The sequence below is a fragment of the Notamacropus eugenii genome, chromosome 1 (genome assembly GCF_028372415.1).
Source record: "Notamacropus eugenii isolate mMacEug1 chromosome 1, mMacEug1.pri_v2, whole genome shotgun sequence".
Taxonomy (NCBI): domain Eukaryota; kingdom Metazoa; phylum Chordata; class Mammalia; order Diprotodontia; family Macropodidae; genus Notamacropus; species Notamacropus eugenii.
In genome coordinates this window covers 327084601-327108661 of record NC_092872.1, presented here as the reverse complement: position 1 = coordinate 327108661, position 24061 = coordinate 327084601, and the positions used below count along the sequence as shown (strand labels likewise).

General features: G+C 36.5%; 1 protein-coding gene and 1 pseudogene across 1 annotated transcript in view; one reads left to right on the top strand and one right to left on the bottom strand.

The window, feature by feature from the left end:
* The first annotated feature begins 574 nt into the window (after positions 1 to 574).
* The window catches only part of TMX1 (thioredoxin related transmembrane protein 1), a 50069-nt gene continuing 26582 nt past the window's right edge, over positions 575 to 24061 (top strand). Inside the window, 2 exon segments of the mRNA XM_072629715.1 lie at positions 575 to 661; positions 663 to 826. Coding sequence (XP_072485816.1) covers positions 590 to 661; positions 663 to 826 — 236 coding nt within the window. The 5' untranslated portion in view covers positions 575 to 589.
* Positions 13108 to 13312, bottom strand: LOC140518009 (DNA-directed RNA polymerases I, II, and III subunit RPABC5 pseudogene; annotated as a pseudogene).

Sequence of the window (24061 nt, the reverse complement as noted above, 5' to 3'; positions counted from 1 at the left end):
GACCTTTGGCAAGATGCTTAACCTCCCTCCGCTTGCCTCGGCTTCCTCATCTGCAAAATGGGGATAATCATGATCCCCTTAACTCCCAACCACAAGGTGCCTGGCACAGTATCTGGCAAACTAGTGCCACCATCCTTCATCATGCCATCTCCAACTCAAGGGGAGGTGGGTCGGCTCAGAGGAGGTATTACACCTCCGAGCGCCCCCTTCTGGATGCTTTTTAGCATAGAAATATCCCTAAAACGTGGTCTTTCCAAGTGCTGAGTTTTTATTCGCTTCGTCTTCTTTATACCTTTCAGGACCTCTGGTGGGGGAGGGGAAGACTGAGTAACATAAAGTAATATAAAATACTTGAGAAGAAGGGGCTGAGATTTTTTCAGTTTTTCCCAAAGTTTAGACCTTACAACCATGCGCCTCCCTCCTCTTCCTATTTCATTTACTAAATGCCAAGAGGTCCAGCCCAGCAGCGAGGCTGAGCCTGCGCACTAGAGTAAGCCAGGCTCCGCCCAGGCAGGAATCACTACGCAAGCGCCTGGCGCTTGCGCATTGATACAAGGTTGACCGCTTCCCTGGAATATGTGGTGCGGTCATGCGCAGTGAGCGGCGGGTCCTAGGGGTGGAGGTGGGGGAAACGACACTAACTGTTGCTCCCGGTGGGGTGCACGGCCGCAAACATGGCGCCGTCCGGGAGTCCTCTGCTCACCTCGGTAGTACTGCTGCTGTTGCTGGGGGGGACTCCGGGGGTCCAGGGACTCTGGAGACACGTGAAGACCATCACGGAGAAGAACTGGAAGGAAGTGCTGGAAGGGGAGTGGATGATTGAATTGTGAGTGTGGGAGCCGCGCTCCCTGGGCTTATCTTCCACCTCGCTCTCGGTGACCCGCCGCTTCCCCCCCTCCGCCCTCCGTCCCCCACCCCGCCCGGGCTCGCAGGATAGCCTCGGACTCGGCGCCTCCCCTTCCAGTTCTCGTTCTCAAACTTTGGCTTCTTTGGGTTTGGGGAGCCTGTTCTGTTGGCACTGTCTCGCCAACTTGCAGGAGAGGAGCCTCACGTGCATTCCTCTGGAGCCTCCTTCCTCTCCCGCCTCTCCCGCCCCCGGGTCTTAGTTTTGTTCTAGCCCTTCCACATGCCAGTTCCCTGTCTTGGCGTTGGATGAAGTTATACTTAGCACACTTTACAACTAACGAGGAACCTGAGACACAGTAACATCTTCTCTGATGTAAGATGCTGCCAGTTCCCTCTCCTTCTAGTGTTTCCTTCATCGAATTCGTTTTTAACAATAGATTCCAAGGTCTGTTGGTGGTCACTGTGGACATTGGTGTTTTCAGCATATTTTTATATTGTGGTATTTGCTGCTGTCTTAAGGAAGTCGATTCACCATACAGTGCCTGTCAGCAATAGAGGTTTAATAAGTATGATATGATTTAATAAACATTTATTAAATGCCTGTTTCTCTCTGTTAGTCTCTGCATAGAGGAGTAGATTGTAGGAGGTGGAAGCCCAGTTTACAGTTAAGAAACTGAGGTTCTCTTAGGATAGCTCTCTAAGGGAATTCAGGGAAATGCCAAGTTGTGTTTTCTGGGCTTTAAGTAGCATTAAAATGTCAAGGGGGATAGAATATTCTTAAAAGAGGGTGTGGACCTCTTTTCTTAAAAAAAAAATCATCGGTGATGTTTTTGGGAAACGATAATGATACATGATTAATATTTTGAGCTCCAAGAAGTCATCAAAGGCAATTCCCTTATTTTATAGAGGCACAGAAGTTAGTGACTTGAGCAAGTGATAGATTTGAAAAAAAGTTTATTCCAAGTTAAAAAAATTTTGAAAGCTTGTAGTTTTATTCATGTAGAACCTTTTAAGAAAGCTTTAGATTTTATGAAATTAACTGTAATATCCAGTTAGCGTTAGAACAGGTATCAGTGGCCATTTGTCCAACTCTTTGTTGCATGCCTTAGCATACCAATGTTGTCTGTGGGGTTTTCTTGGCAAAGATAATGGAGCAGTTTGTGACCGTGTCACACAGCTAGTAAGTAGAGGTTTTTTTTGGAATTTAAAAGAAAACTTTATTTTAGACTCAAATACCAGAACACATACGGAATAGAGAAAGGAACCAAAAACATATAACAGACAAATATTGGAACTTAAACACAAAGTTAAAAAGAAAAAAAAAGCATGTCATATGCATGGCAGAACATAACAGAGGATTCAAATTATGGAACAATAAATTTTCAAGAAGGCTGTATGATAAATAATACATGTGTTGAAAATAGTCTGTCTTTGCTTCCTTGTGAGTTCTTTTGTTCTGTACTGCGCACTTTTTTTACTTTGTTCTTTTTTCCCCTTCCCCCACCCTGCCCAGAAGGCTATAATAAAGTAGTTGAGATATGTTTCTTTATAGCTATAGATATATACATACACATATACATACATACGTGCATATATAGACATACACTTTCCCAAACATATTCTACTCAAGATCTTTGTTTTTTTATGTTTGTGCCTATTTCGTTTCCTATTCCTCTTGCCTCCTCTACTTTACTTCTATCCACTACCTTGCCCTCCTATTACTTGCCTATCCTCTTCCAAGGGTATTCCTTGTCTATTTTTCCATTCTCATAAATCTAAACACCCTTCCATATCACCCTTTTACCTGTTCCCTCCTCCTCCTCCTCCCCTCTAAAGATCCCTCCTTTGTCTTCTCCCCCCTCCCTATGTCCCTTCTGTTTATTTCTTCTGAATTTAGAAGACTTTTATATTCTTCTCAATATATATGTATTGTTTCCTCTTAAACCCATTCCTGATGAAAAGTAGGTTATCAGAACCACCAACCCTCCTCTTCCATCTCCTCTGTATCAATTCTTACTCTTGCACCTAATTTGTATAAAATAATTACTCTTTTTAGCTGTTCCCAAATGGTTTTACTTTTTAAATTCATAATTATTTCTTGGTCTCTTATAATTTCTCTGGCTTCACTAGTTCTCATTTTCAAGGTGTCATTTTCTCCCTTAAGATTCTGGATTTTCTGTTCTAATTGGTTGACTTCCCTTTCATAACCTCCTTGTTTTTCTTGGATTATTATTTTTTCTTTAGTTTTTCCTCCATCTCTGTCATTTGGTTTTTAAACTCTTTTTTTAAGATCTTCTGAGCATTCTTTTTGGACAAGTGACCGTTTGACATTACTCTTTGGGGTTTTTTTAATATCTTCCTGTGAAGATGAACCCCAGTCATCTCTATTCCAATAACAACTTTCTGTGGTTGATTTCTTTCTCCTTTGCCTGTGCATTTTTTGTGGTGATAGCTTAATTTTTGTAATCACCTCTATCCCTGGGGTATGGGAAGTGGTAACTCTTGCCCCAGATCTTCACTTTTCCCCTCCTTCCTGGAACCAGAGCCAAACCTCCAACCTACTGCAAGTGCCTGCAGCCAGAGGCTTTCTGCCCCACTGCTTCTGCACTCCCTAGGCATGTGCTGGTTCCTTCTCCCTACTACTCTTCCACAGCACAGCTGGGTCTGGCTTTCCTTATCAGCAGGGGTTCCCTCAGTCTTTGGGGACTTAAACACCCAACTCTCCTCACTATCTAGGGGCTGAAAGTTCCTGTGGCTGGAGCCCTGGCAGCCTCTCAAACCAGCTAATCCCAGGGCTTGCCTCTTGTTGTTAAAATGGACCCTATCCTGGAGGTATTTACTCTTCACCAGAACCAAACCTTGTCTTGGGGTTTTTATTTCGATCTTCCCAAATTGTCCCAGGAAAACACCTCTTGTGCCCCTATTCTTGTTTATCTCCTCCCATACTTTGTTCACCCTAAGGTGCTATTTTAACTTTCGTGGGAATTTTCTGACCTACTCTGCCATCTTCGCAGAATCCTCTCTTGCCAATGTTTGAGGTTGGATTTGAACTCTGGTCTTCCTGACTCCAGACCCAGTGCTCTATTCACTGAGTTAGCTAGCTGCCTGCTTATCTGAAAGGAGCTCCTTAACAGCATACCTGAAAGTTGATAATCTAGCTTTTGCTTGAAGACCTCCCCACTGAGGGGACACTCATTACAATTTTGAACAGTTCTTTTTTATTTTTACTGCTATCTGTTGTTTTTCTAACACCTTCATTTCCAAACATTTCCTTTTCCTCTGCCATTTTATTTTGTACCAACCTCCCCCCCCCCCCCCCCCCCCCCCCCCCCCGCCTAAATGAACAAACCAGGGGAAAAAAAAAAAGAGCTCAGGAAATCTAACCAACTCATCAACTGAGACTGGAAGCATATGCATTGTGTGTCATTCACAGTCTTGTCTTTTGAGTCTGAGCTTGAGCATTATACAGTGTTCTTTCGTTTTTTTTCCATTTATATTATTGTAGCGATTGCATATGTTGCTTTCCTGAACAGCTTTAATTGTTAAGAAGGTTTTTCCTAATATCAAGCATAAATTTGCCTCTTTACATTTGCTCTTGGTTCTGCCCTTCTGGGACCATAGAAAACAAACCCCCTTCCTCTTTGATTGTGCTTCAGACATTGGAAGACTGTTATTATGCCATTTCTCCTTAGGCTTCTCTAGGCTAAACATCCCCATTTCCTTCAGCTTATCCTTACATGACATGGATTCTAGACCTTTCGCTATCTTGATTGCTCTTCTGAATATTCCAGCTTATCAGTGTCTTTTCTTAAACTTGTGGTACCAAGAACTGAACATAATTTGCTGTTTCTTAACTTTCTCTCTGTCACATGCACACGCACGTTTATATAGTCAATGTGTGTGTTATACAGCTATAATCTATAGAATACGGTATTAGAACAGAATAAAAATAACTGTGATTATGTATACATGTGTATTTATGTATATATGTGAATACATGTATACACACATACACACACATTTATAGTGAAGATTCAAGGTTTAAAAAGAAGATCTTTTAGAAAAATCTTGATTTGGAGTCATGGGATCTGAATTTGAATCCTAGCCTTGTCGGTTGCTACCTGTGTGACCCTGGGTAATTCACTTAGCATCTAAGCATCTCAGTTTCTTTGTCTGTAAAATGGGGCAGTTGAGCTCCTTTTTATTCTAAATCTCTGATTTTGCCGTCTTGCCATCACCAAGGCGATATTCACACCACCTACAGCAGCTGTGAATACGCTGGTGTAATTCTGAATCTCAAAACATAACAGACTTTCCACATGGAAGACAGAACCAAAACATTTGTTTATAACACCAGAAAGCCAAATCTATGATAGCAACAAAGAAATCTATACACAGTAACAATGCAGGGGGCACCACCATCCTCAAGCCTTCCCCCGGCTAGGGCCTTCCCACAAATGAATACTCACAGCTCACTGCTTACTTCGTCTTTCTCCCTCAGCTCTAACTGCTGTGTCCAACTTCTTTTCAGCTCCGCTCCATCCTTCCTGCTCCACCCATTCAGCAAGTTCCTCCCACCACAGACTCATGTGACTCAGGCTTCCATGTGACTTAAGCAGGTCACATGGGCATATTAATGGATGGAAAAGATCTTCCCTTATGCAATAATACATTAACAATACACCATTCCATGTATGTACACATATGGATTGTTATGGAAGCATAGTTAGAGACTATATGTTTGTATATAAATATATGTGTGTGTGTAGTTGGAAGGGACTCCCAGAAGTCATCTAGTTTAAGCCATATGTGAGTAAGAACCTACCCTACAACATTTATAACAAGTAATCATCCAACTTTTTGTTCGAAGACCCCTCGTACCCTTATTACCAACTACTTTGGCATTTTGCAGCTTTGCAGTGTTCTAGTCTTGTCCTCTTATAATAAGCAAACAAATCAAATTCCTTTTTCATAGAACTTCTCACATATCAAAAGACAGCTATCAGGTTGTCTCTTAGTTTTTTCTTCTTCAGGCTAAACATCCTCTAATTGCTTTAAACAATTCTAGCATGATATAATACCAAGACTTTACCATCTGGTCATTCCACAGCATATGAAAATTCTCTTTATAAAACATGGCCTCCAGCACTAAATACAGTACCTTACATGTACTCACACCAGGGCAGAGACTTCTTAAGCTTCCTAATCCTAGATTCACAATATATCTCTCAAAACACCTGAGATTCTGTTTATGTTGACTTCCATATCACATTGTTCACTCATTGATTTTGCAGTCCAACACAACTCTTATATCCTTAACTTGGAGATGGGGGGACATGCATGCGTGTGCATGTGCACGTGCGCGCACATATATACACACACACACACACACATACACACACTATGTTAAGCACTATACAAACAGTATCTCATTTGATCTTCACAACAACCCTGAGAAGTTGGTTGAATACAGCTTGCTGGGGGCAGCTAAGTGGTACAATTGGGTAGAGTACCAGATACGGAGATAGGAAGACCTGAATTCAAATTTGGCCTCAGACACTAGCTGCATGATCCTAGGCAAGTCACTTAACTTCTATTTGCCTTAGTTTTCTCATCTCTAAAATGGGGGAAATAATAACACATACTTGCCAGGGTTGTTGTGAGGATCAAATAAGATTTGTAAAGCTCTTAGCATAGTGCCTCTCACGTAGTAAGCACTATATAAATGCTTTTCTTTTTTCCCCCCTTTTCTTTATATTTCACTTAAAAATACCTACCTTCTTATGAAACATGGGATTCAGTATTTTGAATTTCCTTGATAAAGTCAAGTAATACTATATATGCAAAATAGTATTCTTAAAACTTTTATTTATAGTACCTTTTAAAATTTTAAGTGATGAGACTCAGTACCTAACAAACATACTAGCTCTTATGTATTCAGACATAGTCTGATACTTTTCAAAGAAGTCACACCTTGGGAACATTCTCATTTCATCAAGGCTGTCATTAGTCAAAATGTTACAGATCTCTTTTAGAACTATTTTACATATTTGAGCTTGCATATATTATTGTTCCTGCCTGTGTAGGTATGGAACTGAAACTAGGGCCATAGTAGGCCAGGCACTGTGTCTTGTAGCCCTCCATTGATAAATTCCAGTGATTCTTATTATGTTTTAAATTCTTTTACATCAGTTCAGTCTCTTGTCTTTCCAGTCTCATTGTACTTAGTGTATTCTATTATTTTCTCAGCACAGTTCTCTGTCTCTTGTTTCTATTCCTTTGCAGTGGCTATACTTCATACTTAGAGTGTACTTTCTCCTCGCCTGTGCTATGTAGAATCCTTCACTTTTTTCAAGGTGCGGCAGCTACAGCACCACATTCTAAGAAGCCTTTTCTTATTTCTACCTCCTCCCAGTTCCTAGTACCTGTAGTGCCAATGGAATATTCACAGCGCCCACAGTGCACAATTCTGAATCGGGAAATACCACAGAATCTCCACGTGGAAGGAAAACCCAAATCCATCACAGCAACAAAAATCTGTAAACAATAACAATGCAGAGGACTACACTATCCCCAAGCCTCCCCCTGCTAGGCTTCCCATAAACCAGTTCCGTTAAACAAATCACAAGCAGGCTACCTTAAACAAAATCACAGACAATCACAAAATCACTCACGCTAGCCAGCTGCCTGTTTGCCTGCATCCTTCCTAGCTTTGACTGCTCTCAAGATTAACTTCCTCTCTCAGCTCTGCTCCAGCTCTACCTATTCCTGTTCCACCCATTCAGCAAACTCTCCCATCCAGGCAGGTTACATGGGCCTATTAATGAATATGAAAGATTTTCCATTTAAATTACCATTCCAGTACCCTCTCTCCTTGAATGCCTTGTATTTATTTTTTTTATTTTTGTGTTTATTGCATATATCTTTATATACATATACAGATCATATCTTTCCTAATAGATTGTAAGCTCCTTGAGAGCTCGAACTATTTTGCTTTTTGTCTTTGCATTCCCAGCAAAGTTATCTAGCTCACTGCCTGGTACATAGTAGGTGAGTAATAAATTCTTGTTGATTGATGAAAAATTTATTAATCATGGGAACAGAACAAGGGGAGAGTAAGTCCAAAGGTAAATTATAACGATGTACCAAAAGGGCTAGAAGGGTGAGAGGCAGCAGAGGTATCCAAGATATGGAATAAGTGTTTGGCAATTTTGGAATTTCAGAATCCAAGGGGACAAAATCACTAGGCATGGGCTACAGTCTGGAGAATATCCAGAGAACCAGATAACCCAAACGTTGAATAATTCAAAAAGGTATACTTCCCAACTTGAGACACAGCTAATTTTAAGGCCTAAAGTGTTGACTAACTAGCCTGGCATCTCACATGATCTAAATGAACTTCAACAATCAAGAGTTCCCCGCTGCTCTAGTACCTCCCAGATTTAAGATACCAGAGTTCATGAAGCAGGGGATATTAAAATCCTCTGTCTGTCTGTCTGCCTACCTCTGTATATTATCTGTCTATCCATCAATTCTCTGTGGTGATAGTAATTTGTTCTTTGTAAGAGATTTTTGTTTTTGCGAGTCAATCATGGTTAAGTGACTTGATTGCTCACACAAGTGTCAGGTGTCTGGGGCCAGATTTGAACTCAGGTCCTCCTGATTCGAGGCTAGTACTCTATCCACTGTACCACCTAGCTGCTCCTAGTTTGATTTTTGAACTCAGAATCTGTGATTTCAGAGTCAGTACTCTGTTTCCTGTGTCATACTGTAGAGAGCATTGCCTGCCAACAGAATTTTTAACATTAGGAAAAGAAAAAACATTTCAATTCAGAGACAGTAGAGGGATTATGTAAAGAATGTAACTTTGGTAAAAGTGCTCAGATAGACTGGGGAGGGGGATAATAAATAAGAAATTAAACCAAGAAAAATGATGATAAACAGATGCTTGGTTACTCTTGTATAACAAAGTATTATAAAACTGTTTAAAGATACTCTACATACATGATTTGTATATTTCATATTTAGTGGTTTTGACTTTGTCCAAAATCATCCTCTAAGCTGTGTCCTCTGATCCTGTTATTTTTTTACTATACCACATTGCCTTACTTTGATGTCTACTTTTCTTGTAGATATGAGTAGTTAAGCTAATAAAGCTAATATGCTTATATGTGTTTATGTGTATGTGTGTGTACGTGTTTCTAGCTCTCATCTATCAATCTAGGTACATACGTGCAAAATTATGTGTTGTCATGGCCTACCCTTCCAGTCTTCTCATATCTTACTCACTCTCATGTACTTTGAAATCTGGTGACAAGATATTGGCCTCCTTGATGTTCCTCATACAAGATGCTGCATTTTCAAACTCTGGGTATTTTTACTGGCTTTCTTCGATGCCTGTAATTCTATTTCTCTTCATCTCTGTCTCCTGGTTGCCCTGCCTTTCTTTAAGTCCTAACTAAAAGCTCAACTTTTACAAGAAAACTTTCCCAGTCCCCCTTAATTCTAGTGCCTTCTTTTCTTTAATTATCTTCAGTTTATCCTGAATACATCTTGTTTTTACATAGTTGCTTTCAAGTTGAATTCTCTATTAGAGTGACCTTCTTGAGAGTAGGTACTGTCTTTTGCCTCGTATAACTTCAGTGCTATAGCACAGTGCCTGGCACCTTAATAAATGCCATGAATTGACTGAGTACCTGAGAGGTAGTGCTTGAGGTATAAACTGATTTAGAAGAAATTGGAATTGGAGTGATTAATATTATGAATATTGTTATACAATTATATATATGTTATAGATATTGTATATATATATTATACAAAAGTGTTTTCCTTACAACAATCCAGGAGGTTGAATAAAGAAGATTATTAGCTTTGATGGGTAAAGGAGACTCCAAAAAATCAAGAGGGAAAAAGATTTGTTATGTGTTTTTGTGTTTGCTTATAATATAGTTCATACAGTTTGCTAGTGGCAGATTTTGGTTGTCATCAAAATATAAGAATTTGAAAATTGAATTTTTTTTCACTAGGCTCCCAAGTTTTTGAACTAGCACCTAGAATCAAAAGTGAATTTCTGGAACTTTTGTAGATAGTATCCAGTCCCCTTCTTTCTGCCCACTGGAATTTTCTTTGCATCATTAAGTTCTGTGGTTAATGAAATCTCTGTAAAACAAGCAAAAACAAAAAGTTATGTAAAAAAATTGATGAAAAGGAAATGTGAAGAGCTAATAGTGATCTAGTATTAATAATTTCAATTCTTGATTATAGGTGCTTTGCCTATATTTTACATTACTCTTATAAATTTTTGCTTTCAAATTCTTAATCTACATAGTCTTAAGTATTTTATACTTAATTTAGTGTACTCTAAGTCAGCAAAATATAAAAGTTGGAAAAAAAAGCTACCCAAAATAGCTATTTTCTATTACGGAGAAGATATATAGAGTTAGGTTTGTAGAATCCTTTTGGTAATATAATTTAATATGTGCTTGGTAGATGGGGAAAATGAATGACCTAGGGTAATGAAAGCTGAATTAAACATTTTAAACCTGTGGAATGTATAAGGCACTAAGAATATAAAAACAGAAAATGAGACTATAAGCAGTTTGGGGGCAAGGACTTTCCAGTATGTGATTGTTCAAAAACTAGATTTTTAAGTTCCTTAGGGGTAGGAACTATATAATTTTTTCTCTTTGGTAGTGCATTGCAAAGTGAATTGCACATTTAGACATTTATTAACATTTATTATCTTTAAATTATCTTCAAAGACATAGGTGTACAAATAATACAATATTCTGTGCATTCATTAGATGTCTACTGTGTATACAGGGCTAGATACAGTTAAAAGAATGAAATAATCCTTGTTTTCAGTCTACTTACTTTTTAAAAAATATTTTTCCCAGTTGAATGTAAAACAATTTTTAACCTTCGTTTTTAAAATTTTTGAGTTCAGAATTTCTCCCTCCTTCCCAATTTCCCTTCCCTGAGATATATGCAGTTTGATATAGGTTACATGTACCTATATATCATGCGAAACATATTTTCATATTAGTCAGATTGTGAAAGAAAATACAGACCTAAAAAAGCCTATAAAAATAAAATGAAAAATAGTATGCTTCAATCTTCATTGACTCCATCATTTCTTCCTGTAGAGGTGCATAACATCTTTCAGCATGAGTCCTCTGGAGTTGTCTTGGATCAAAGTCATTCACAGTTGATCATCATACAGTACAATGTTCTCTGATATGCGTGAAGTGGTACCTCAGAGTTGTTTTAGTTTGCATTTCTTTAGTCACTAGTGATTTAGAGCATTTTTTCATATAACTATAGATAGCTTTGATTTGTCTGAAAACTTCCTGTTCATAATCTTTGACAGTTTATCAATTAGAGAGAGAATGACTTGTGTTCTTGTAAATTTGACTCAATTCCCTATGAGAAATGAAGCCTTTATCAGAGACACTGGCAGTAAAAATCATTTCCCAGCTTTCTGCTTTCTTTCTAATCTTGGCTGCCTTAGGTTTACTTCTGCAAATTCTTTTAAATTTAATATTATAAAATTATCCATTTTGCATCTCACAATGCTCTCTGTCTTTTTTTTTGATCATTAATTTCTCTCTGTACTCCTCTAATTTGGTGTCACCCTGTGCGTCTAAATCATGTACCCATTTTGACCTTATCTTGGCATATTGTGTGAAATGTTGGTCTATTCCTAATTTCTGCCAAATTTTTTTTCAGTTTTCCCAGCAGTTTTTGTCAAATAGTGAGTCCATCCCCAAAACTTGGATCTTTGGTCTTATCAGACACTAGATTAGTATAGTAATTTTATACTACTGTGTTTTGTGCACCTAATCTATTCCACTGATCCACCACTATTTCTTAGCCAGTACCAGATTATTTTGATGATTACTTCTTTGTAATACAGTTTATTGTTTGGTAAAATTTGGCCACCTTCCTTTACTTTTTTTCATTGATTCTCTTGATATTCTTGACCTTTTGATCTTTCAGTGAATTTTGTTATTATTTTTCCTAGCTCTGTAAAATAATTTTTGGTGTTTGGTATGGCACAAAGAGAAAAATTAATTTAAGATTGTAATTTTTATATTTACTTGGCCTACCTATGAGCAATTGATATTTCTCCAATTATTATATCTGTCTATATTTGTGTGAAAAGTGTTTTGTAATTGTGTTTGTATAATTCCTTGTCTCAGCAGGTAGGTTCCCAAATATTTTATATTCTCTCTGGTTTTACTTTTAATGGAATTTCTCTTTTTGTGTCTTGCTTCTGAACTTTTTTTGACAGTTTATAGAAGTACTGATGATTTTTGTGGGTTTATTTTATATCCTACAACTTTATTGAAGTTGTTAACTGTTTCAAGTAGTTTTTTACTTGATTCTCTAGGGTTTTCTAATGGTCCATTGTATCATCTGCAAAGAGTGATAGTTTGTTTCTTTATTGTCTGTTGTATTTCTTGAATTTTTTTTTCTTGCCATATTGCTATATTTCTAGTACAGTATTGAATAATAGTGGTGATAATGGACATTGCTTCACCCCTGGTCATATTAGGAAGTTTTCCAGTTTATCTCTGTTACAAATAATAACTTATTCTTGATTTTAGATAGATACTAGTTATGTTAAGAAACACTCCATTTATTCTTATGCATTTTGAAAGTATTTTTAATAGTAGTGGTGTTAGTTTGTCAAAAGCTTTTTCTGCATCTATTAGTATAATCATATGATTTTTGTTTTTATTGTTATAGTCAGTTATGTTGATGGTTTTCCTAATATTGAACCAGCCCTGCAATCCTGCTATAAATCCAACCTGGTTATAGTTTAAAATTTTTGTAATATATTTCTGTAATTTCTGTATTTTATTTAAAATTATTGTATCTATATTCATTCATTGGTGGGTATAGTCACTTTTTCATTTTTGATATTAGGAATTTGGTTTTTTAAAAATCAGATTAATCAGTGGTTTATCTGTTTTATTTAAAAAAATGAAACCAGCTCCTAGTTTTATTTATTAGTTCAGTGGTATATTTCCCCCCAGTAGCGGGTTTATTGCCATCTCTGAGGGCCTTGTGGCATATAACTGAGCCAGGCCTTTGGTAATGGGGCTCTTCCATGTGGCAGATAGTTGAACCAGGCCTTCAGGGATGGAGGCTCTTTTCCTTGGGCTCTTCCATGTGACAGACAGCGTATGTGGGCTTTCAGGGATGGGGGTTCTTCCATGTAGTAGACAGCTGATGGGGACTTTCAGGGGTGGGGGCTCACTTCTCTAGGGCCGCATAGTTGAGAAACTTCTCTGTCTGGTCCATGGGGGCCAGCAGCATCGGTTGGCAGCAGTAGTGCTTCAGGCCCAGAGCGTCCAGAACATCCCCTTTGGTGTACTTTGCCTGCAGCAGCCTCCAGGTATGCCTCCCACTTGTTGCTCATGATCTTGCCACATGTGAAGCAGTGCACTGGAATGATCATGGTGGGGGTGAGGAGGAAGTAGTACTGCTGGTGAGCACACGTTCAGACATCCGTCCTCTTCTGTTGCTCTTGCTGCCTTAATTTTTTTTTAAACTTCTGGTTTTATTGATTTTCCCGATTTCCATTTTAGTGTTTAATTGGAAATTTTAAATTTGTTCTTTATCAAACTTTTTTTAGTTGCATGGCCACTTAATTGATCCTTTCTTTCCTTCTTTTATTGATGTACACATTTAGAGATGTAAATTTTTTCCTATGTACTAATTTGACTGCATCCCACAAATTTGGAACATTGCTTCATTGTTGTCATTCTTTTTAATGAAATGATTGTTTCTATGATTTGTTCTTTTACCCACTCATTCTTTCAAATTAGATTATATAGTTTCCAGTTAGCTTTGAAACTATACTTCTATGTCCCTTTATTGTAATTTTTTTTGCATTATGGTCTAAAAAGGGTACATTTAGTGTTTCTGCTTTACTGAATTTTGTTGTGAGGTTTTTATGCCCCAATAGTCAGCTTTTTTTTGAAGGTACCATGTACAGCTGATAAAAAGGTATATTCCTTTCTATTCCCTTTCACTTTTTTCCAGAGCCTATCATATTGTAACTTTTCTAAGATTCTATTCATTTCCTTGACTTCTTCATTTATAATTTTTTTGATTATGTTTATCTAGCTCTGAGAGGGGAAAGTTGAGGGTGCCCCACTATTATAGTTTCGATATTTCCTACTATAATTAATTTAATTTTCCCTTTAAGAATTTGGATGCTATCCCATTTAGTGCATATATATTTGGTATTGATATTATTCATTGTCTGGTTTCTTTTAGCAAAATGTAATTTCCCTACTTATCCCTTTTAATTAGGTCTATTTTTGCTTTGCTTTGTCTGAGATCATTATTGCTACCCCTGCTTATATACAACATAGTTGGATTCTGATTTGGAACCCTTTCTGCCATCCTCTTCCATTTTATGGGTTAGTTCCTTCTGTTCACATTATGATTACTAACTATGTTTCCCTCCTTTGCATTTTCTTCTATTTATCTTTTTCTTTATCCTGTTCCTCTTTTAACATTGTTTTGCTTCTCACCACTGCTTTCTTTTTTCTGCACTTTTATTACTTCCCATTCACCTTTTTTTATTCCATTCCAATCCCCTCTCTATATATTTATATCTGTCTCTCTATTTTCCTTTTTTCTAGATGTGAGTGAAGTTCAAGTGTTGCCTGCCCTCTCCCCCCACTCCTACTATTTTCCACTCCAATGTAAAAATTCTTTGTTCTGTGCATCTTTTCAGTAAAATAATTTTTTCTCATTCTTCCAGGGCATCCAATCCTTTTTTCTCACCTGTCCAATTTTTTTGCATCATCTTAACGTAATGGATTTATTCTTACGTCTTTTTTCTATACAGAATCCCTTTAACTGCCATAATAATGATAGTTTTTTAGAAGATGCATAAATCATCCTCTCCTGTAGCTAGGTAATCATTTTATTTTAACCTTTTTGAATCTCTTTTTTCATGTTTTCCTTTTTATGCTTCTTTTGTGTCTTGTGTTTTTATGTAAAATTTTCTATTTCCCTCTGGTCTTTTTATGAGGAAAACTTAAAGTCCTCTATTTCATTAAATGGCAATTTTTCCCCTCTTGAAGGATTATACTCAGTTTTGCTTGGTTAGGCTATTCTTGGTTGTAATCCCAGCTCTAAAGCCCTGTGTTCCTTTAAAGTGGTAGTTGCTACATCTTGTGAGCCTTACTGTTGAATTTAAGGTTTATTTCTAACGGCTTGAACTATTTTCTCTTTGACTTAGGAGCACTGGAATTTGGCTCTGGTATTACTGGGAATTTTCATTTGGGGATTCATTTGGGTAGGGATTGGTGGATTCTTTCAGTTTCTATTTTACCCTGTGGTTCTAGGATGTCAGGGCAGTTTTCCTTGATAGTTTCTTGAAAAATGATGTCTAGGTTCCTTTTTTTTTTTTTCTTTTTTGGCTTTCAGGTAATCCAGTAGTTTTTAAATGGTCTCTCCTTGATATATTTTTCAAGTCATTTGCTTTTCCAATGAAATATTTCACATATCCTATTTTTTTTTATTCTTTTGACTTTCATTGTTTCTTGACATTATTACCTTCTATTTGTCCAGTTCTAATTTTTAAGAAATTATTTTCTTCAGTGAGCTTTTGTGCCTCTCTTTTCATTTGGCCAATTTTATTTTTTAGGAGTTATTTTCATCAGTGAATTTTTGTATCTCTTTTTCTGTTAGGCCAATTCTATCTTTTAAGGTTTTATTTTCTTCACCTTTTTTGTGTCTCTTTTACTAACCTGCTAATTGTTTTTTCATGATTTCCCTTTGCTTTTATTTCTTTACCTAATTTTACCTCTACCATTTTGATTTTGCAAATAATTTTTTAGTTCTTCCAAGAATTCTTTTTGATCTTGTTTCCAATTAATTATTTTTTCTTGGAGTCTCTGTTTGTGGCAAATGACTTCATTGTCTTCTTCTGAGTTAGTTTCTTGATCTTCCCTATCATCCTATTAGCTTCTTAAAGTTAGGTTCTTTTTGTTGTTATTGCTCATTTTCCCATTATTTCTTGATATAATGTTTGGACTTTTTGTAATTTGGGCTTTGTTCCCAGTGTTTGGGAGAAGAGTTTCCTGTTGTAGGCTTGAGGCTTTTTCTGCATTGCCCTGAAAAGGCTAGTTCTGAGAGTTTAGAAGTTTTTGGTGATTCTGAGATGATGTGATCTGACTGTGAGATGTTGTCACTGCTTTTCTTGGTCTGCATCCTGGTCCTTAACCAGAAAGGACCTCTGATCCCTTGGAATTGCAATTAATACTGATCCTTGGGGCTCCTCTTTCTTTGGGACCAGAAGTGACTACCCCTCAGGGTTTCCACTCTCAATCAAAAGTGTTCCTGTCTGCCCTTGAACCCAGAAGTGGATATAAACAATGGAGTTGACAAACAGTTCCTCCTCCAGACTCCCACTCCCTCTTGACTGAAAGTGCTCCTCTGTGCCCTCAGTATAGGCAGTGGAGTTGCCAAACAGCATCTGGTCCTACATCTAGTAGCACAGGGGTATCTTGAAATAATCTTTCTGACCAGTTGCCAGGTATCCTTATCATCTTTGCTTGAGAGCTCCCAAAGCTGCTGTTGCTGCTTCTGTCAGTATACACCACAACCACTGGTGTTTTATCCACATGGGCTTCAGTCATCCTTCTCCTCCGTGACATAAATTTTTCTTTCCAATCACCTAAGTTGTCTCAGACTGGAAGAATGTCCCTGACCTTTGGTTTGGCTCTGCCACTCCAGTTGTTGATTTGAGGCATCATTTTAAAGTTGTTTGGAGGGTAATGTTGGGAGAGCTAAGACGAGTGCTTCTGTATTCTGCTATCTTCATTCTGTCTCCAGAAGTCATATTCATTAGTGAATCTTTTCACCTAAGAGGCTTGACTTTCTCCAGCTTCATATAGCAGCATGTGGATAGGTGCCAAAGGCCAAAGATGGTGGGAATAATCCAAGGTGGGAGTTTGATAAGGTATGGTTAATAATAAGACAAGGGGGCAAGGAATTCAAGTGTATAGTTCATAGTTTAGATAGTGCAGAGTTGAATTTTACAGTAGTTCATCAAAAGGTCAAGATGGGGTTATAGCTAGTACAAAAGTAATGACTTGGGAAAAGACTGAGGGTAGAGGTCTTGAAGCTCACCTTGAGAACAGAGAATAAGGTTAGGAGTCATAAGGCAGAGGGAAGAATGAAAGGATGGAAGGTTATGATCAGATAAAGGAATTTTTAAACTTGATAAACCTGGAGGTGGAAACTATAACCATTTTTGTGTGTAGCTCAGAGGGAGGGGAGGAGCAGTGATCAGTCATAAGCAGAGAACTGATGGTGAAGCATGTATTCTACCTGTATCTTTTTAGAGAATAAGACATATGTTGTCAGGCCTGGCAAATGTATTGATTTTTATTTAACTGTGCTTGGTTACAAAGGGAAAAGTACTCAGGAGAAAGGGAGTGGGAGTCTTTCAGAAATAACATTAATAATACCAAAAAAAGTAACATTTTTTTAAAGGAAAAAAGCCACATCAGATAAGAAATTAGATATTATCATTGGATTTAGTGGTTAAGAGTTCATTGATAACCTTTGAGCAAATGAGATGGGTGAAACTACCTTAGAAGTAAAACTTGCTTTTTGTATTACATTATAAAAGGACTGCATACTGTCTTGCTTCATAGTGAATATGGCTTCATATAGAGTTGTATTTTAGTGAGGTTACAGTTATGTTTTCGTTTCTTTGTGGTATTGCTACCCTTTGTTAGCTTGAATTGTTAAATAGTTGCCGTATTTCTTTGATTCTGTATATGTTTTATTGAAGTGTTTAATGAAACTTTTAAAGGTAACACTCAGCAAAATTCTAAATTTGTTCTTTGACCCACCCACCTATTCTTTTGGATTAAGTTATCTAGTCTCTAATTAGTTTTATTTATTTTCTCAATGATCCCTTGTTGAATAATTTTTATTGTATTGTGGTCTGTAAAAGATGTTTTGTATTTTTCTTTTCTGCATTTGTTTGTGAAGTTTTTGATGACCTAATAGTCATGTTCTGTGCACAGCCAAGAAATATATATATATATATATATATATATATATATATATATATATATACACTCATTTTTATTTGAATTCAATAACTTTGAGAACTCTATGTCTTAACTTTTTAAAAACTCTATTTTGTTCTTTAACTTTTTTTGTTCATTTGGTTGTTAAATTTATCTAGTTTTCAAAGGTAAATTAAGATCTTTCATTATTATGCTTTTTATTACCCACTTCTCCCTGTAACTTCTTTAAATTTCCCTTAAAGTGCATAGATGCTATGACTGGCTTTTGATGCATATATGCTTAGTATTGATATTCATTTCCTATTTTATTTTTTAGCAGAACTTTCCCTTTTAATCTCTTCTAATTAAGTGGTTTTTTTAACCTATTCTGAGATTATAATTGCTACTTCTTCCTTTTTTTTTACTTAACATAAAACGTAATAGATTTTGCTAGTCCCCTTATAAAACGTTTTGTGACTTTTTCAAGTATAGTTTTTGTAAACAACATATTCATGGGGGTGATGTGACCAGTGAGACAAAGAACTCGACAGTTTCTTTGATCCCTACAACCTCTCAGTCTTCTCCATGACAGAAATTATGTACCAAAGATAAAGCTACTTCAGCTGTCCCTTTTGTATAGGACATCCAGAAGCCAAAAGAAGGTTAAAACAACAGCAGCAGCAACAACAGTAAAACCCCAAACCCATGAACTGATGCTCATTGACCTTGAGTACACTTAGAATCCATCCTCATCTCCCATGCTCCCAGCAGTGATGCTGCATGCAGTAGCAAATCAAAGAATATGACACAGGCTCTCAGTGAAACTAGCCCCCTCTTTCTGGTCCCCCTTTCTTCTTTTCAGTGCCGTAGCACTGGTTCTAGCCTTTGGGAATTGGCCCTGGATACAACAACCAGGTGGCCACAACCTGTGGTGGTTCGATTTGGGGGTATACTCCTGTAACAGGAGCTTCTGCAAAGTTCTGAACTGTGAACTGCAAAGCTGTGAGCTGCTAGTGTTTGGCCAGAGAACCAAGAAACAGGGAGTGGGACAGGACTCTAGGACGGGACACTTTGTATGTAGGGGTGCTGTGCATCATCCACCAGGCCTGAGGGAGAAAGCACAACATCCAGCTCAGGCCATTTCTGACCACCCAAAAGTTAGTTGAGGTGTAGACCTAAGCTTGTAAAAACCTTGAATTACCCAGTAGGGGAGGAAACTGAGATACTTTGAAATCCAGTCCCCAAGGAAATCACAATTAGAGGGAGGTAGTAAGAAAGTGAATGATAGAGAAAATAAGGGGGCAGAGATTGAAATTGCCAAAGATTTCAGGAAGAGGAAAACTCAGGAAGAAGACCTTGAATATAAACAGATAAATCAACACAAAGAACTAACAACAGAAGGAAATAGGGCCTCCAGATTTAGTAAGACTTAGGACTTCTATGAATAAACACTACAAAACAAAGAAAAATGACCTAAAACTTGATGAGATAGAGAACCCTATGGAATTTGAAAACATGATACCACATGTAGTTACTGAGTGATTCAAAAGAGAAATTAGTATTATGAGAGCAGAACATATGACTTTTACAGGAAAAATCATTGGAAGTGCAAATAAATGCATAGAAGTGAAGGACAGTCTAAAAGGAAAGAGGCAAATAACAAGTACATTAAAAAAATAGGCTTACTATGCCAGCAGTATATAAGAAAATAAGATGCATGGAGAAATGTAAGGGGAAATCTTCTTGTCCACCTAAGAAGATGAAAAGGGAGGGAAGACTCTATCATGATAAAAGTACAATAAAAAAAGGAGTTAATAAACAAAATACCAAAAGGCATCAGGGATTAGGGGAAGAGAGACAGTGGGAATAAGGAACCCTTAAAAAAAACTAAAGACCCCTTTTAAAAAGATTTTAAAAGGTTAGTATTATGTTTGTAGCAGAAGAGGGGAAAAATTCATAACCTAAAACCCCCCAACAATATTAGCAGGAGATGAAGAAAAATACAAACCTTGTAACTTCAAATGTGAATGGATTAAACAAGCCAATAAAATGGAAAAGTAACAGATTGAATAAGAATAAAAAAATTCCACAGTCTGTTACTTATAAGAAACACATTTAAGTTATAAAGACATACCCAAAATAAAACTGAGGGGATGGGAAAAATTTTACTATGCATCAAGTGAGTCTAAAAAAGTGCAACTTGCAATCATGTTATCTGACAAAACAAAAACAAACATTCAAAAAATAAAACAAACAAGTAAACAGTACTATAATGAAAGGAACAACAAACCAATATCAGGAATAAAATTTTAAGCTCCAAATGCTTTGCCGTCCATATTCACGAAGGAAATAATATCTGAGTTACAAGAAGATAGTAACACAATTGAGAAAGGAGACTTCAATATGTTTCTTTCCTTTTTGAATAAGTCTAAAAGAAAGATAATCAAAAGGAAAAATAAAGAACTGAACAAATTACTAAGGAAACTAGAGTTTAAAGATTTGTGACTTCTAAATGGAACAGCAAAGTACATTCATATTTCTCAACAACACATGGAACTTTTACAAAAATTGACCATGGACTAAAGCACAGAGATATTGCAAAGAAATGTAAAAAGGCAGGAATAGTACTTTACTTTATACATCACAGAGCAAAAAGACTAGAAATTCATTCAGGGGCCACAAACAAAAAAATATAGCCCCAAATGGACACAACAATAAAAGTTTAATTAATGAGTTGCTCAAAGAGCAAATTATAGAAATAGTAAATAACTATGGAAAGGAAAATGATGAAACAACATTCTAACAAGATACCAAAATTTCTGGGATGGAACTAAAACAGTATTTAGGTAAAATCATATCTTTATTATAGGATAAAGATGTTGTTAACAGGATTTTTCTGAGCCAATCTCTAACACCTGGGAATGCTTGGAGCCACACAAAACAGACCTAGAGACAGGATTGCCAGTAATCAAATAGTGGTATAATTAATCACTTTCAGAGTGAGGAATGCTCTCTGAGCTGAAGTTAAAAGCACAGCTTATACACATAAATCACAAACGATTATTTTCCAGTGCAGGAGTGCTTTCCCATGGCAAGCCCATGAGTCCATAATACATTAGTTCTGGAATCAAGTCTTTGGGGGTTGTGATTTCTCCCCTACAGCCCCAAGGCACAGAACCAGAGTTCTATGATGGGAACAGGTTCTGCAGTCTTTGATTCACTTCGCTTAAGATACACAGGCACAAGAATGCAGTGATTTTAAGAGCATTATCAGGGGTTTTGATTGATCATTTCAAGCTGCATTGTTAATTGTGATTCCCAAGCCAGAGAGACAGCTCTTGAGAAATCAGTTATTAGTGTTGTGGTTTCATGATGTGTTGTGGCAGAACTGTCTCAAAGAATTCAGTCAGACCACTTCTAATCCAAGTATAGGCATTTGTTGAGATTGACACCTCTCAAGAAGTGGGCTAGGTTCCAGGAGGAATCAGCAGCTTCAGAGAAATCAAGATGGATTTTTATAGGGTAAAGATGCAATTACATAACAAATCATGAATATTAAAAAGGCAGGAGGGGTTTGTTAAAGGATTAGATAGTGAGGAAGGGTCCTTTGTATGGTTTGGTGGTCAGACATCCTGATCATGCTGCCATCTAATTGGCTAGCTAGAGTGGTCCCATCTGGTCAAGCTGAATAGTTAGGTATTGTGGTCCTGTCTTGGGCTAAATGAATGATGTGATTGTTTTTGAGTATAAGAACACATGTTCAAATATGTGAATTGAGTGGCTAGCTAGGGGCAGTGGCTGTACTGAGTCTAGGGGCCTGAGTTGTGGCTAAAGTCAGATTGTGTGGTTAAATCAGGACATGATTTGTTCAGCGTGGACCTCAAGGAAGTTAAAATATTGGGACTGGGGGCAACTTTATTAGGATTCCATCAATAAGCATATTTATTACACATACACAGATTAATATGAAACTCATAATTCCCTTTACAGTATTATTAAGAAATTGGAAAAAAAGGAATTTTGAACTAAATATGCATTTTTAAAAATTAGAGAATTAACAGATAAGCAAACCTAGAATATGCACAAGTCAAAATGTTAAAAATAAGAGGGGAGATAAATTGGAAACCAAGAAAGACCTCTAGAAAGGATAAATAAAACTAAAAGCTCATTCTTTGAAAAGACTAATAACATTGATAAACCCTTAGCTAATCTGATTTTTAAAAAGTAGAAAAATCAGATAAAATAGTAAATTAGTAATACAAATTCATACCCAAAACAGAATAAAGATTAATCAGAATGTTATGTATAGTTAGATGCTAACAAAATTAAGAACATAAAAGAAATAGAAAAATTTGTTTAAAAATATGAAAAACTCAAATTATCAGAATGGGAGTGATCTTAAATTATTCAGTCTCAAAAAAGAAAAGAAAATCTAGTTATAAAGAACTACAAAAATAAAAAAAAAAAATGACCTTGTTCTACTTGGTTCTCAGGAAGATTTTTATCACTTTTAAAGAACAGTTGACATACCTATACCCTTTACAAATTATTCTCAAAAACTGAGAAAGAAAGCACCTTGCCAGAATCTTTTTATAAGACTAATATAGTTCTGATGTCTAAACCAGGGTGGGGAAAACACAGAAAGAAGACTTTAATTCATTATCATTAATGAATACAGCATTTTTTTCTAAAAACTTGTTCACTGTGATCAAGTGAGATTTATACCAGGGATACAAGGATGATTCAATATTAGTAAAACAATTGACATAATCACATTAAAAACCAAAACATCTAAAACTATACAGATTCAGAAAAAGCTTTTGACAGAAGCTCTTTTATGCTAAAAAACGCTACAAACTATAGGTATAGAAGAATCTTTGCTATAGATCTTAAATGCTTGTAAAAAGTATTTATCTAAAACCCCCAAAGCAAGCACTGTATGCAATGGGGATGTAGTAGAACCTTTTCCGATAAATATAGCAGTGAAGCAAGAATTTGGCTGTTCTTACCACTATTATTTTATGTAGTTACAGAAATAGTAGCAATAACAGTAATACAAAAGAAAGAAATTAAAGGCATAAAGGGAATTAAAAGGAGATAAAACAATGCCTGTTTGGTGAGAATGTGATAGTTTGCTTGAAAAATCCCAGGGATTACTTCAGCAAAGTTGAATGCTACAAAATAGATCCTCAAACATCAATAGCATTTCTGTATCATAGTAAAAAAAAAAAAAAAAAGCACAATACTAGTGAAATCCTAGTCTAGATAACTACAAAATATGTAAAGTATTTGGGGATCAATCTCAAAAGCACACAAAAGACTTGTATAGATTCAATTTAAAGTGCTTCCTAAACAAATAAAGAACAACTTAAAAAGCTGGACTAATTCAGTGCTCATTGCTAGGACATGCCAATATAATAAAATTGATAATCCTCCCCCAAAAATAACATTTTTGATGCCCTATCAATCAAATGACCAAACTTGATAAATTTAACACACCATTTGGAAAAACTAAAGATTTAGAATATCAATGGAAATGATGAAATAGGGATGAAGGGGCATTACACTTTCAGGCTTATATATATATATTAATATTATAAAGCTTTGAAACATTTCCTGTTTTTGTTACGGAATTGAGAGAGAAATCAGTGGAACATATGAGATGAGGAAGATTCAGAAACAATAGAACTCAGTATCCCATTGTTTGATAAAGTGGGAAACATGAGTTACCAGGGGAAAACCCCTATTTGATTAAAAAAAATGCTGAGAAAATTTGAAAGCAGTCTGGCAGAAATTAGGCTTAAATCAACATCTTATGCCATATTCTATAAAATTTTTAAAATGCATGTACAATTTTAATATTAAAGATTATACTATAAAAAAAGTAGAAGAGAAACAGCTTCTAATACCATAGATAAGAGATGTAGCCTTAAAAAAAACAAGAGATAGGCACAATTACAAAAGATAAAATAGTTAACTTTGATAACTTCAGATAGAACAGCTTCTGCACAGACAACTTTAATTCATCTAGGATAAGAGTGTCATGATGTGGTTTGGGGGTGCTGGAACCCCCAAAATGTGAGGGAACAAGGCAGAGTTGCCTGGAATGAATTCATACACTCAAGCTGTCTTGCTTGGGTGAGGGTTCTTAGGAAACCTGC